Genomic DNA, 15,577 nt, shown 5'->3' with positions numbered 1-15,577 from the left:
AAATGTGGCTTTTATGGGCCTAAGACCCTAAATCGGAGGTTCGGTCTATATGGCAGCTATATCAAAATCTGGACCGCTCGAAGCCAAATTGACGAAGGATATCGAGGGGCCTAACACAACTCACTGTCCCAAATTTCAGCAAAATCGGATAGTAAATGTGGCTTTTATGGGCCTAAGACCCTAAATCGGAGGTTCGGTCTATATGGCAGCTATATCAAAATCTGGACCGCTCGAAGCCAAATTGACGAAGGATATCGAGGGGCCTAACACAACTCACTGTCCCAAATTTCAGCAAAATCAGATAATAAGTGTGGCTTTTATGGGCCTAAGACCCTAAATCGGAGGATCGGTCTATATGGCAGCTATATCCAAATCTGGACCGATCTGAACCAAATTGACGAAGAATATTGAGCGGCCTAACACAACTCACTGTCCCGAATTTCATCAAAATCAGATAATAAATGTGGCTTTTATGGGCCTAAGACCCTAAATCGGAGGATCGGTCTATATGGCAGCTATATCAAAATCTAAACCGATCTAAGCCATATTGACGGAAGATGTCGAAGGGCCTAAGACAACTCACTGTCCCGAATTTCAGCAAAATCGGATAATAAATGTGGCCTTTATTGGCCTAAGACCCTAAATCGGCGGATCGGTCTATATGGGGGCTACATCAAGATATAGTCCGATATAGCCCATCTTCGAACTTAACCTGCTTATGGATAAAAAAGGAAACTGTGCAAAATTTCAGCTCAATATCTCTATTTTTGAAGACTGTAGCGTGATTTCAACAGACAGACGGACGGACATTTCTAGATCGTCTTAGATTTTTACGCTGATCAAGATAATATACATTTTATAGGGTCGGAAATGGAATGACAAAATGAATATACCCCCATCCGTCGGTGGTGGGTATAAAAAGGAACTAACCTTTGACTGTTTTCGGTTCAACCTGGGATAAACTTTCACAAAAGTCCAAAAGTTCTATAAAAACATGGCCGCAAAGTATGTATTGGGTTACCCAAAAAGTAATTGCGGATTTTTTAAAAGAAAGTAAATGCATTTTTTATAAAACTTAGAATGAACTTTAATCAAATATACTTTTTTTACACTTTTTTTCTAAAGCAAGCTAAAAATAACAGCTGATAACTGACAGAAGAAAGAATGCAATTACAGAGTCACAAGCTGTGAAAAAATTTGTCAACGCCGACTATATGAAAAATCCGCAATTACTTTTTGGGCAACCCAATATGTAGCTTACTGAATGCAAAGAAGAGTTATTGAAAAGAAAGTTAAAAATCATAGGATGCAAAAGGAAGCACAGCGAAGAGGGCCGGGTTCAGCTATCTTATATACAAAAATTTGTGTTTGTTTGTAGGTTTGTTTGTTTTGTTTGTGTGTTCCTTATAGACTCAGAAACGGCTGAACCGATTTTCTTGAAATTTGCACAGATGGTGTATAGTGATCCCTTGGCGAAAATAGGGTACTACATTTTTTGATATCTGAAGGGGGGGTGGACCCTCCCCCTTACCGTAATTTTCAGAAACGCCAGATCTCGGAAATGAGTAGTGCGATTAAAGCCAAATTTTCTGTGACGTCTTATAGTAACCTAAACTCAAAAAGTTGGTGTCCAAATTTCGGATGAGGTACCTAAGTGGGCGAAAGGTGGTTTAAATATATACCCGAAGTGGTGGGTATCCAAAGTTTGGCCCGGCCGAACTTAACGCCTTTTTACTTGTTGAGGCTACTTTTTTAGTATTTAGAGCGCACAACAAGCCGATTACTGGCTTAGGTGTATGTCTATAGTGACAGCAGGTGGATTAATATCCGCACCCTCTCTTTCAACCTAACCTAACCTAATTGTATTCCAAATTGCAGAGCTGTAGCTCAATCCACAAAGGAGGTACCATTTTGTATGGTTTAGTACCGAAATGTGCGTACATCAAAAAATCTCTTAGATGCCCGGTACATACTGCCAAGATGTACCCGTATCCCAAATTTAAGAGCTGTAGCTCAGTCTGAAAATAAAGTACTATTTTTTAAGGTTTAGTACCAAAATGTACATATATCCAAAACAAAACTTTTAGTCGCCTGGTACATACTGCCAAGATGTACCTGTATCCCAAATTCAGAGTTATAGCTCAATCTATAAAGAATGTTTCAAATAGTTCCAACAACAGCACTTGAGTACATTTCTCCCACTCCTGGTACCACTTCAGCATTTCGTATTTGGTACGGCTTAACGTATTTTTGTCAAGAGTATGATCATTTTTACCAAATTATTTAATTTTACCCATCTCCATTCACTGGAAACTAAATGAACTTTTTGGTTCTATTTAGTACGTTTTGGTACCAAAATATACGATTTGTGAAAAATCACTTAGTCAGGCAACATATATTTCCTAGTTTAACCTACATATTAAATTTCATTGCTCTAGTTCAATCAGCAAATAATGTACGAAATGGTACTAAACGTAATTTTCTCCCATTTCCAGCATTTTTCATTTTCTATCTACCCCCTTTATTTAGCAATATTTAGCTCTACCCTTTCGCCCTATGCAAAGTTCATCTTTTCGTAACTTCTTTGGTACTTTTTACTTCCTAAATCCCCAAAAGTCCGCAAAGTCATTTGGCCTGCCAATTATGGTTGCCATGTACCTAAGAACCAAAATTCAATTATCTAGCTCAATTAACAGAAAAGGTACCAAAAAGTACCAATTGCGGTATTAAACATACAATTTTTTTCCACTTCCGGCACCATTTTGGGAAATTTTTGACACCAAATATTAGTTTTTCGAGACACTCTTTAATTTGAGTCCAAAATCATTATTTTAGCCTTATCCGTTCGCTCTGGGAAACGTACTGTTGGATACTTTTCATACTATTGATTCTAGCTTTAGCCGCTTGGGTTGGGCAGTGATCAGTCAGTCAGCCAATCACGCGTCTTTTTAATATATAGAGACTAGCATCCCGGTGGTCCGCTTCACTAAACCCTTTTTAGAGTTGGACTTCCAAAAACCTAGGTAGTCTTTCGGTTTATAAGATTATAAAGTTTGTTAATAATTATGTATACAATATCAGAAATCTGTCCCCTTCTGTAAAGAAAGTGACAAATAGTACCAAAAATAACAATACATCGGAAAAATCATTAGGTCGCCCAATATATATATTGTCAAGGTATAAATAGATGCCAATTTTAAGCACTACACTTCAATTTGTTAAGAGATTACTATTTTGAATGTTTCAGTACCTAAATGTACGAATTTATAACAAGTGAAAGCGTGCTAAGTTCGGCCGGGCCGAATCTTATATACCCTCCACCATGGATCGCATTTGTCGAGTTCTTTTCCCGGCATCTCTTCTTAGGCAAAAAAGGATATAAGAAAAGAGTTGCTCTGCTATTAAAAGGATATCAAGATATGGTCCGGTTCGGACCACAATTAAATTATATGTTGGAGACCTGTGTAAAATTTCAGCCAATTCGTATAAGAATTGCGCCCATTGGGGCTCACGAAGTAAAATAGAGAGAACGATTTTTATGGGAACTGTATCGGGCTATAGACCGATTAAGACCATAATAAACACGTTTGTGGATAGTCATGAGAGGATCCGTCGTACAAAATTTCAGGCATATCGGATAATAATTGCGACTTCTAGGGGTCAAGAAGTCAAGATCCCAGATCGGTTTATATGACAGCTATATCAGGTTATGAACCGATTTAAACCTTATTTGACACAGTTGTTGAAAGTAAAAATAAAATACGTCATGCAAAATTTCAGCCAAATCGGATAGGAATTGCGCCCTCTAGAAGCTCAAGAAGTCAAATCCCCAGATCTGTTTATATGACAGCTATATCAGGTTATGAACCGATTTAAACCATACTTGGCACAGTTGTTGGGTATCATAACAAAACACGTCGTGCGAAATTCCATTCCATTCGGATAAGGATTGCGCCCTATAGAGGCTCAAGAAGTCAAGACCCAAGATCGGTTTATATGGCAGATATATCAGGTTATGGACCGATTTAAACCATACTAGACACAGTTGTTGGGTATCATAACAAAACACGTCGTGCGAAATTCCATTCCATTCGGATAAGGATTGCGCCCTCTAGAGGCTCAAGAAGTCAAGACCCAAGATCGGTTTATATGGCAGCTATATAAGGTTACAGGCCGATTTGAACCATACTTGGCACAGTTGTTGGATATCATAACAAAACACGTCGTGCAAAATTTCATTCTGATCGGATAAGAATTGCGCACGCTAGAGGCTCAAGAAGTCAAGACCCAAAATAGGTTTATATGGCAGCTATATCAGGTTATGAACCAATTTGAACCATACTTGGCACAGTTGTTGGATATCATAACAAAACACGTCGTGCAAAATTTCATTCTGATCGGATAAGAATTACGCACGCTAGAGGCTCAAGAAGTCAAGACCCAAGATCGGTTTATATGGCAGCTATATCAGGTTATGGACCGATTTGAACTATACTTGGCACAGTTGTTGGATATCATAACAAAACACGTTGTGCACAATTTCATTCCAATCGGATAAGAATTGCGCACTCTAGAGGCTCAAGAAGTCAAGACCCAAGATCGGTTTATATGGCAGCTATATCAAAACATGGACCGATATGGCCCATTTACAATACCAACCGACCTACACTAATAAGAAGTATTTGCGCAAAATTTCAAGCGGCTAGCTTTACTCCTTCGGAAGTTAGCGTGCTTTCGACAGACAGACGGGCGGACGGACGGACGGACGGACAGACGGACGGACATGGCTAGATCGACATAAAATGTCACGACGATCAAGAATATATATACTTTATGGGGTCTCAGACGAATATTTCGAGTAGTTACAAACAGAATGACGAAATTAGTATACCCCCCATCTTATGGTGGAGGGTATAAAAAATTCGAAATATACTGTCAAGGTGTAACTGTATCTCAATTTGAGAGCTCTAATTTTATTCCTAAAGAAAGTACTATTTTGTAGGCTTTAGTACCCTAATGAACGAATTTCAAATAAACTTACTGGTAAGCTAATATATTCTGTTAAGGAAATACACAACATATCTTGTGGCCCAATATGTACTGTGAAAGGTGCAACTGTATCCTAGTTCGAGAACTTTAGCATAGTCCGTACAGAATGTGCCATTTTACACGTTCTAGCACTTAAATGCGTGATTTTCAAAAAATCTCTTACTCTTATCTCGCCGAATATATATTTTCATGGGCTAACTTGTATTGCAATTTTGAGAGCTCATGCTTAATCCGGACTACCGTTTCTGATAAAGTACCTAAATGAAGTTATTTCAAAAAAATCTTCTAGTCGCCGAATATATAGTGTAAAGGTATATCCCTATTTTGTGAGCTATAGCTAAATCTGTAAATAAAGTACCATTTTGTACATTTAAATACTTAGTTGTACGAAGTTCAAAAATACCTTCCGGTCGCTCAATACATACAATCTAAAACTGTGTACCAAATTTCAGAGCTTTCGCTTTATCCATTAAGAAAGTAAGTATTCAAAATTTCACAGATCTAGGTCTAAGAAAGTACCAATTTGAATTTTTAGCAACTAAATGTACGAATTTCGGAAAAATTTTCTAGTTGCACAGTATTGATGTCAAGTTGTAACTGTATCCTAATTTTAAGAGCTTAAGCTCAATCCGCAAAGAAGGTACCATTTTGCACGTTTTAGTACCTAAATGTACAAATCTCAAAAATCTCTCCTAGACGCGCAATATATACTGTCAAGGTGTAAACGTACTCCATATTGAGAGTTGTAGCTCAACCTGTAAAAATAGTACCATTTTGTACGTTTTCGTACCTTGTGTACGAAATTCAAAAAAATATACTAGTCGCCAGATATATACTGTGAAGCAGTAACTGTATCGGAATTTTAAGAGCAAAAGAAAAGAAAATACCATTTTGTACGTATTAGGTACAAAAACCTAATCGTAAGATTTTCAAAAAATTCGATCGGCATATACTCTCAAGGTGAACCTGTGTCCTAAATTTTAGAGCTCTAGCTTTATCTGTAAAGAAAGTACAATACCATTTTGTAACAAAATGTACAAATTGTCGCCCGGTATATACTGTCAATGTGTAACTGATTCCCAATTTTAAAAGCGCTACCTCAGTCTGTAAAGACAACAATTATTTAAGTTAAATTTCGAAGTTCTTGCTTTAACCGTTCGCCCAGTGCAAACGGGCGAACGGATACCTTTTTGTAATTTTTACCTTTTTGGTACTTTTTAGTACCTGAATGCCAAAAAGTCCAAAAACTCATTTACTCTTCCAATTTAGAATGCTATAGTGTATGTTGGTACCAAAATACATAGTTCAAGCTCAATTAACAAAAAATATACCAAAAAGTGCCAATTGCGGTACTAAACGTACTATTTCTCCTACTTCCGGTACTATTTTGCATTTTTTTTATTTTAAATCTTATTTTTTCAATGCGCTTTTTAATTTGAGCCCGAATTTCAAAAATTTGATCTCTAGTCCTTTCCGTTTGTTCACTACAAACATTCATTATCTCGTAATATTTGGTACTTTTTGTAACTAAACATAAGAATATCATTAAAAATCCCCGTCGTATCACGGGCCTCCGACCTTAAGCCAACATTCGTACAAAGTTTCATGATTCTAGCTTTAGCTACTCGGGTTGGGCAGTGATCAGTCAGTTATATATAGGGATATCATCTCGGTAGTCCGCTTCGCTACCCCCGTTTATAATACCCCCTTTTTAGTGTAGGACTTCCCAATTTGTGTTAATTACCTTATGTAAAGAAAGTACCAAATTGTACCAAGAATAACAATACATCGGAAAATCTTTAAGTCACCCAATATATATTGTCTAGGTATAAATGAATCCCAATTTTGAGCACTTTATCTCAATTCGTAAAGAAAGTAATATAGTGTTAATTTTAGTAACCAAATGGTCGTCCAAAATTTATTTTATTCTGTAAAGAAAATACCATTTTGTAAGTTGTAGTACATAACTGCACGAATTGCAAACAAAGCATCTAGTTGCCCAATATTTACTATCAAGGTGTACCCGTATCCTTTTTTTGAGTGTTTTGGCTTAGTTCGTAAAGAATGTACCATTTTGCACGTTTAAGTACTTAAATGTACGATTTTGAAAAAATCTTCTGGTTGCCCAATATATACTGTGAAGGTTTACTTGCACGCAATTTTTAAAGCTTTAGCTCACTTCGTAAAGAAAGTAAAATTTGTGAGTTTGAGCCCCCAAATTTACGGTTAAAAAAATATTTTCGTGTCACCCAATATAAACTTTCAAGGAACCAAGTACACCACAATTAGTACGTTTTCTTTCACATGTTGCATTTTTGTCAAGACTGCGACAAAGTTGTCAATTTGATTTTTCCTTGCTGTCCCAGTTCGCCGTAGGCGAAGATAAGCTACTTCGTACAATTCTCCACTTTTTCGTATCAAAATGTATTATTTCTCCCACTTTCAGTAGATTTTGCAAATATTTTTTTTTTCAAACCCTTTTTTTCGATGCTCTCCTTAATTTGAGCCTAAAACGACAATTTTTCCGCTCGCGGTGGACAAAAACTCACGATTTCGTTCTTTTTTTTACATAGACGTACGAACATCACCAAACCCCGTCGTATCCCGTCTTTGACCCAAGACCAACATTCGTGCCTAATTTCATGATTTGCGTTTTGGCCGTTTGGGCTGGACACGCAATTCTTGTATAAAGGGTGATTTTTTAGTTATTATCTTTTTGACAAAAGTAAGTACAATCAAACAGCTCACGCACTTTTCGTGTTTTGTTTCAATGTCAAATCTTCTTCTGTTTGGTCTATAATTTAATATTGGGGCTATGTTAAAGCTCATAAAGCATTTATTCGTGAGTTACCGGCCCAAATGTTGGAAAGAGTATGCCAAAATTGGACTAAGCGAATGGACCCTTTGGGGCGGAGTCGCGGTCAACATTTGCATGAAATAATCTTCAAACCTTAAATTATATGGACCGTACTATCGATTCAAATAAAGATTTCATGCATTTTTCTAAATTTTATGTGTTCTTTTTTTTTTGAAAAACTTTTCAATAGTTCTTAAAACATCACCCTTTATATAAAGATAAATATTTCTTCGAGTTCATAAATGTAATGTAAAATCTAAACAAATGTTTGTGTTTGTGCCACACAACTTCCAGGTCTGCATTTTTATAATGCCACATACAGAGGGCACTGAGAACACTACACTTTTTAGTTCTAAATTTAGTTTTATGGTAAACTAAATGTCATTATTTTGAGAAGTCATGACTATGAAATGAAAGACTCGTTCATTCCGTTTTAACTTCGAGAGCAATAAAGTTCAGTCTTCGTAAAATCTAAACATATATCGTTTTTTTTTTTTTGTTAAGTCATTGTGACTTGGTATTAAGGTTACTTTTTTACATACATAACCCAAAAACACATTTCGAGTCTTAAGGGTTTTGGACTTTCCAAACTTCCAAAAAGAATTTCTATCTTTCAGGAGGCCATTATCACCCTTTCGTTCACAGTCCACTGAACCCCAACGTTTTCATGATCCTTCAACCCGGATTTTGGCTAACCTAAAAGACGTGAAATCTGGAAAATCATCCAAATCAATCCCTGCAGTTCACAAGGAAAACCAGGTAACCTACATGCCATTGTCGTACAAAATTTCTTCCTACATAAGTTTAGAAAGTACGAGCAACATTCTTTTTTTGTGAAGGTCAATTACACAAAAATTCATTTCCGTGAAAGTGATTTCAATTTCATTGTAAGTTCAATTTTTTCCAAGAAATTGATACTAAATTCTTTCGTTTGCTTGCTTATAATATTTTGCTTAAACTTCTGGCAATTACAACTTCAAAAAAAATTCGCTGAATTGGTTCACACATTTCAAACCAATCTCCTTATCAAGTGTGTCAAATTATTTTGCTTATTTCAATTTCAATCCTCTTAAACACAAAAACTTTGATCTTGATTTATAAGAAGACAAAGCACAGTAATTACACTTAATGGTCTCCAAAGGCTCTACTTGACAGTTTTTTTGTCGTATATGGTACATTCGTGTTCATCATAGTGGTTATTAAAAAACAAGCAACAACAAAAAAAATACTCTTTACATCATATTTTTTCCTATCCATATTCCAATCGATCACCACAGAATCAATCATCCACGTTGATTTTCATTCCTTTTTGATAAAAGTTGTAGGTACCTACAGACTACCCATCCCTTGTTGTTTCTTTATTCGCTGACTACACGAGAGAACCACAAGCAGTACCAGTACCAGTTTTATAATTTTTTCTCACCATACTACAATCCCTCCGTCAAGAACTAGATTTTGTAGCTTAACCAAAGCTAAGCTACACGTTGTCTCCCACATCAGGTCGCTCGAATGTTGATGATTTTTTGCCTTTTCGTCTTATTCGTTGAAATTTCCAAACTAAGTGTGATAACATATAGTGTAGACGAGCATGTGATAGATTTTATAAAATTTCATTTTGACTTGATGCCATCGAAATAAATAAAGGAATTAAATGAATATTTGGATGTTAAATTTATTAAAATTTCATATTATTCGAAGAGAAAAAAGATTGAGCGATTGAAATATAACCGAATTGTCAAATTTGGACAAACATTTAGTGCATTTGGTATTGCTGTTACTGTTTTAGAAAGTCCACGTGAGTAGTGAGCAGTTTGCTGGTAAAGAAATAGTAGACAATTGAATAATTTTGATAATTGAGACTATTTAAATAGAATAGTGGAAGAAGAAGAACAGCATTTCGCTAATTGATAAAGCAACTTTAGAAAAATTCGATGAAACCACACAATTGAGAAGAGAAATCAAAGGGCCAGGTGAAAGAAATAATTGTGTTGGATAAAAGTGTTTATAATTGATATTTTTGATGCTGCAGTCTATTCTAGTGGATACAACCAAACAAATTTTTTGATTCCTCTTCGGTGCATTAGTAAGTACGACAATTCCAAAGTCGTATATTAACCAGACTGTCCTTTGTGCATTAAGTTTCCGATATTTCGTTTTATTTTTTCAAAGTGAAATAACAATTAGAATCAAATTTTTAATTCCTTGTTTCTGATACGAATTACATTGCAGACAATTTTTAGTGGAGTGAATAGTACTACATACTGTGTTCTTCATAGTTGGCAATATAGCTATTGTTTGGACGTTTTAGAGTTCTTAGACGTGGAGATTAGCTTTTTTTTTGGATCACCTTTGTTCGGTTTGCCCTCTTGGGATCCACTCACTTCCTTCAGAACATCGATTCTGGTAGAAATTTCCTTTGAAGTAGTGGCCCGTATAATTTGCATCGAATTTTCCTTTTTTTTTGACATCCGTTGCTAGCGAAAGATTTTTGATAGAACAGAATGGCCCTATCAAACTTTATCCAAATATCCGATGCTTTAATCGAGTTCAATGCAGAACTCGAAAGCGAACTTCTGCACCAGTCCGCGATCCACTCCTTGGAGGTTCATCGGGACGAGTTGAGGGAAATATGGCAGAGAGTTAAACCAAAGTATGAGGCTAGCTTGGCTGAGTTAGCCGCTGCTGACGATAAGAGGGACATAGAAACCCTGAAAGCGCGGTATCAGACCACTTATCGAACTTACGTTCATGGCATAGCTAAAATAAGTGAGGTTATAGAATCCAAAAGGTCCGCTGCTGTTTCTCCCCCCAATCCAACGCGGTTGGAATTCTCTTCGAGTCCGAATGTAAACCTACCTCCTTGTGACACCGACCTCTTTCACGGGGATTACCTCTTCTGGCCATCGTTTCGCGACCTTTTTACTGCCTTATACATCAATAACACGAGGCTCTCCCCTGTCGAAAAATTATTTCACTTGAATTCCAAGACTCGCGGTGAAGCCAGGGAAATAGTTCGAAAGGCACCTCTCACGAATGAGGGATTTGAGTTAGCATGGAGGGCGTTGGAGGTTAGATTCGACAACAAACGTTTACTACTGAACAGCCAACTTAAGACCCTTTTTAATTTGCCAGGAATTACCGTTGAATCAAGCGAGTCCATAAAGCAGATTCAAAGTACTATAAATGGGATTATAGCTTCACTAAAGCTCTATAGTATAGATATCAAGAGTTGGAACCCCATTTTTGTGTATGTTTGTTCCATGCGTTTGCCTAAGATCACATTGTCCCTGTGGGAGCAATCAGTCAAGAATAAAAGTGACTTTCCATCTTGGACAGAACTTGATTCCTTCTTGACATGTCGATTTCAGACATTGGAGACGGTGAGGGATTTCGGTTTTCCCAGCACTTCTCAATCGATATCAAATTCCAAGAACGAGAACGTTGGCAAATCAATGCCAAAGAATAGCTCCTCCAAAAGAGTGAATTCGTATCGAAATGGTGTTGTCATTCCAAATTGTAAGTTATGCCCCAATGAAAACCACACCATAAGATTGTGTTCGAAATTTCATAACATGACCTACGCCGATAGACTGACAACCGTGAAGCAGTTAAAATTATGCCTTAATTGTTTTTCTAAGGGACATCTTGTCAAAGACTGTAAAAGTGCATTTAACTGCCAAAAATGCAACAGGAGGCACAACACTCTACTGCATCAAGACTGCAATGAGGAAATGGAAATTCCCGAAACTGATCAGAAATCGATACAGTCCACTTCCAATGGTGATTCCATTGTTCCCATACAGTCTTGTTTCGCAGCCAACAGCAAGACCGTGCTGTTGGGAACGGCCATGGTTGGTATCCGACATAATGGGGAGATTTTCAAGGCACGAGCACTTTTCGATTCTGGGTCGGAAGCGTCTTTCCTGTCAGAACACCTTTTCAACTTGCTTAAACTAAAAGCACGCAAATTTATGGCTCATATATCCGGCCTTAATGGCACCCTCTCTGCGAAGGCTCAGAAAATATGTATGCTTCAAATCACTTCTCCAATGACTTCAGGTTTTGACCTGGAGGCTCCCATTATGGTCATTCCTAAGCTAACATCCTCACTGCCTACTTTTTCTGTATCCGAGGAAATGTTTTCCACACTTCCTGACATCCACCTGGCAGACCCTGAGTTTTATCGGTCATCGTATATTGACATTTTGATAGGGGCAGATCTGATTCCGCAGGTCATGTTAAATGGCATTATTAATCCAGTTTGTGGGTCTCTTTTGGCCCAAGAAACAGTATTTGGTTGGATTCTGACCGGTCCCATTCCAAAAGAGCCTATTTCAGTCTTCCGCACTACTGTTTCACTTCCAGATGATATCGCCTTAGATGAACTAGTTTCCAAATTCTGGGAACTGGAGGACCTCCCTAGGGTTAAACCTATTTCCGATATGGACAAGTATTGTGAGGACATGTTCGTGGAAACCACCACCAGAAACGAGGCAGGCCGGTATATTGTTACGCTGCCATTTAAACCCGAATTTCCTTCCGGTATTCAACTCGGGCAGTCCCAAAAGATAGCTCTTTCTCAGTATATAAGAAATGAGAATCGGCTTCTCAGAGATATTGAGCTCAAGAGGCAGTACGATGCGGTTCTGGCAGAGTATATTGAATTAGGCCATATGAAGAGGGTAAGGGACATTGATTTCACTCCCAAATCCAATTTTCACTACTTGCCACACCATGCTGTTGTTCGTCCAAATAGCGTTACTACAAAAGTTCGTGTAGTGTTCAACGCGTCAAACCCTACCTCTAATGGTATGAGTTTGAACGACGTCCTCCACCCTGGTCCATCTTTGCAGAAAGATCTGTGCACTTTATTACTCCAGTGGCGATTTTATAAAGTGGTTTTCAATAGCGATATTGAAAAAATGTATCGCCAGATTTGTGTCCATCCGAAACACACTACATTCCAGAGAATTCTCTACCGAAAGTCCCCTTACGATGAAATCGAAGAATTTGAGCTACAGACGGTTACGTTTGGGGTAAATTGTGCCCCATTCTTGGCTCTACGCACAATTCAGCAACTGGCTACAGACGTAAGGCTTCAATATCCGCTTGCAAGCGAGATTTTGGAATCGTCGATGTACGTCGACGATGTTCTTGGGGGGAGTCATGATATTTTGTCCGCAACTAAGACCCAGAAGGAACTCATTTCGGCCTTGGGGACAGCCGGTTTTTTATTGAGAAAATGGACTTCTAACTCTAAGGAGTTCCTAAAATCCATTCCAAAGGACCATCTTCTGAATTCCGAATTTCTTGAGTTTGAAGATTCAAGTAAGGCCAAGACTCTGGGTGTTCGTTGGAACGCGAAACTTGATGATTTTTATTTCGTAGCCGGGCAATTAGACGCAAATTCCGATCCCACTAAGAGGAATATTCTTTCCAATATATCGAAACTATTCGACCCAGCTGGGTGGCTATGCCCCTTCATAGTTCTCGCAAAACTTCTAATGCGGGATGTTTGGTTATCCAAAGTCGGGTGGGATGATCCCCTTCCTCCGAATTTACTTGCAGCATGGCATTCATTCTTGGGGAATTATTCTAGGATTGGAGATATACGAATTCCTCGCTGGATACATTTCACTCCTGAAAGCGATATGGAACTCCATGGCTTCTGTGACGCCTCTGAAAAGGCGTACGCAATAGCCATTTATGTTCGAGTCGCGGCTCCCAGCGGTGAAATTGTCACACACCTCCTTATGTCAAAATCGAGGGTGGCACCATTGAAGACAATTTCAATTCCTAGACTCGAACTTTGTGGCGCGGCCTTACTGGCGGAGGCCATTGAATCGATTCTGCCGTCCATTCCAAATTGCAAGGTTTTCTGTTGGACAGATTCAACGATAGTCCTTGCCTGGTTAATGAAACCAGCGTTCCAATGGAAGACTTTTGTGGCTAACCGTGTTTCAAAAATATGTGAGGTAGTACCAGTGGACCACTGGGGCCATGTTGAATCAAGGCAGAATCCTGCGGATTTGGCTTCCCGTGGAGTGTTTCCCGATGAGTTAATTCAGAATGACCTTTGGTGGTTTGGTCCTCTGTGGCTTAGGCATCCATCGAGCCTTTGGCCAATTAAGAATGGTTTGCCAATAGATGAGACACTATTGGAAGCTAAGACTATTCACAGCCACTTTACTTACTTCCAAAACTACCAAGATCCTCTGGATAGGTTTTCTTCGCTGGGAAGAGCTCTTAGAGTGATGGCATATGTATACCGTTTTATTTCTAATTGCCGTGCTTCAGCCGATATAACTTCACGAACTCATTCGCTGACCAATGACGAAATCCAGGATGTTCGAGATCGTTTAATTGTCTTGTCACAAAAATTATTTTATCCAACTGAATATAAGGCATTGTCAAATGGGGAGCAAATTACGTCCACCAGTTCCTTATTGACTTTGAACCCCTTTTGTGATCCTAAAGGCCTCTTAAGAATATGTAGTCGCATAGCCCATTCCGAGAGCCTCACTTATAATGAGCGTTATCCTATTATCCTGCCGTATCACGGTACCTTCTCCCGATTGCTGATACTGTTCATACATTGCATTACATTGCATGGAGGCAACAGTTTAATGCTACGAATGTTGCGTCTCCAGTTCTGGATTCCAAAGGCGAAAATTCTTATAAAGGCCTGTGTTCACAATTGCAAGATTTGTGTAATTTCCAAACACAAGCTTAGAACGCAGCTGATGGGAACCCTTCCTCCAGAACGTACCACGCTCAGTCGACCATTCACGAATACTGGTATTGACTTTGCAGGTCCGTTCGACATAAAAAACTACTCGGCGCGATCCTGTACTATAACAAAGGGATACGTATGTTTATTCGTTTGTTTCGCTACACGTGCTATCCACTTGGAGCTCACAAGTTCCTTGACCACTTCAGCCTTTCTAGCGGCCTTTCACCGTTTTTCTTCCAGACGTGGGTGTCCCTTAAAGATCTTTTCCGACAATGGCAAAACATTTGTTGGAGCATCGAAAGAGGTGGCGAAAAACTTTCTTCAAAGATCGCGGGACGAGACACTTTTCCAATTCTCCTACCAGCGCTTATCCTGGCACTTCATTCCACCAGGAGCTCCTCATATGGGAGGGCTCTGGGAAGCCGGGGTGAAAAGTTTTAAGGCTCATTTCCGAAAGATGGCAGGATGTCATAAATTTACGTTCGAGGAATTCACTACTATACTTTCCCGTATCGAAGCCTGTTTAAACTCGCGACCTATTTCACCTTTATCCGAAAATCCCGACGATTTGCTAGCTCTTACCCCTGGACATTTCCTTACTGGGGGTCCTTTGCTTTCACCTGCCCCTTTGATTTCTCTTCTCAATTGTGTGGTTTCATCGAATTTTTCTAAAGTTGCTTTATCAATTAGCGAAATGCTGTTCTTCTTCTTCCACTATTCTATTTAAATAGTCTCAATTATCAAAATTATTCAATTGTCTACTATTTCTTTACCAGCAAACTGCTCACTACTCACGTGGACTTTCTAAAACAGTAACAGCAATACCAAATGCACTAAATGTTTGTCCAAATTTGACAATTCGGTTATATTTCAATCGCTCAATCTTTTTTCTCTTCGAATAATATGAAATTTTAATAAATTTAACATCCAAATATTCA

At 38.4% G+C, this 15,577-nt stretch overlaps 1 protein-coding gene across 1 annotated transcript; it reads left to right on the top strand.

The window, feature by feature from the left end:
- Nucleotides 1-10,407: 10,407 nt before the first annotated feature.
- On the top strand, nucleotides 10,408-15,366 carry LOC131996794 (uncharacterized). The gene has a single exon (XM_059366740.1). It carries the CDS (start codon nucleotides 10,408-10,410, stop codon nucleotides 15,364-15,366), a length of 4,959 nt encoding a protein of 1,652 aa, XP_059222723.1.
- The last annotated feature ends 211 nt before the right edge of the window (nucleotides 15,367-15,577 follow it).

This window comes from Stomoxys calcitrans, chromosome 1 (genome assembly GCF_963082655.1).
Source record: "Stomoxys calcitrans chromosome 1, idStoCalc2.1, whole genome shotgun sequence".
NCBI lineage: Eukaryota > Metazoa > Arthropoda > Insecta > Diptera > Muscidae > Stomoxys > Stomoxys calcitrans.
The sequence above is the reverse complement of the archived record's forward strand: the minus strand, read 5'-3'. Positions and strand labels throughout refer to the sequence as shown.

Coding starts and splice junctions, on each gene's coding strand:
- LOC131996794 (XM_059366740.1), top strand. CDS start 10,408: ATGGCCCTATCAAACTTTATCCAAATATCCGATGCTTTAATCGAGTTC.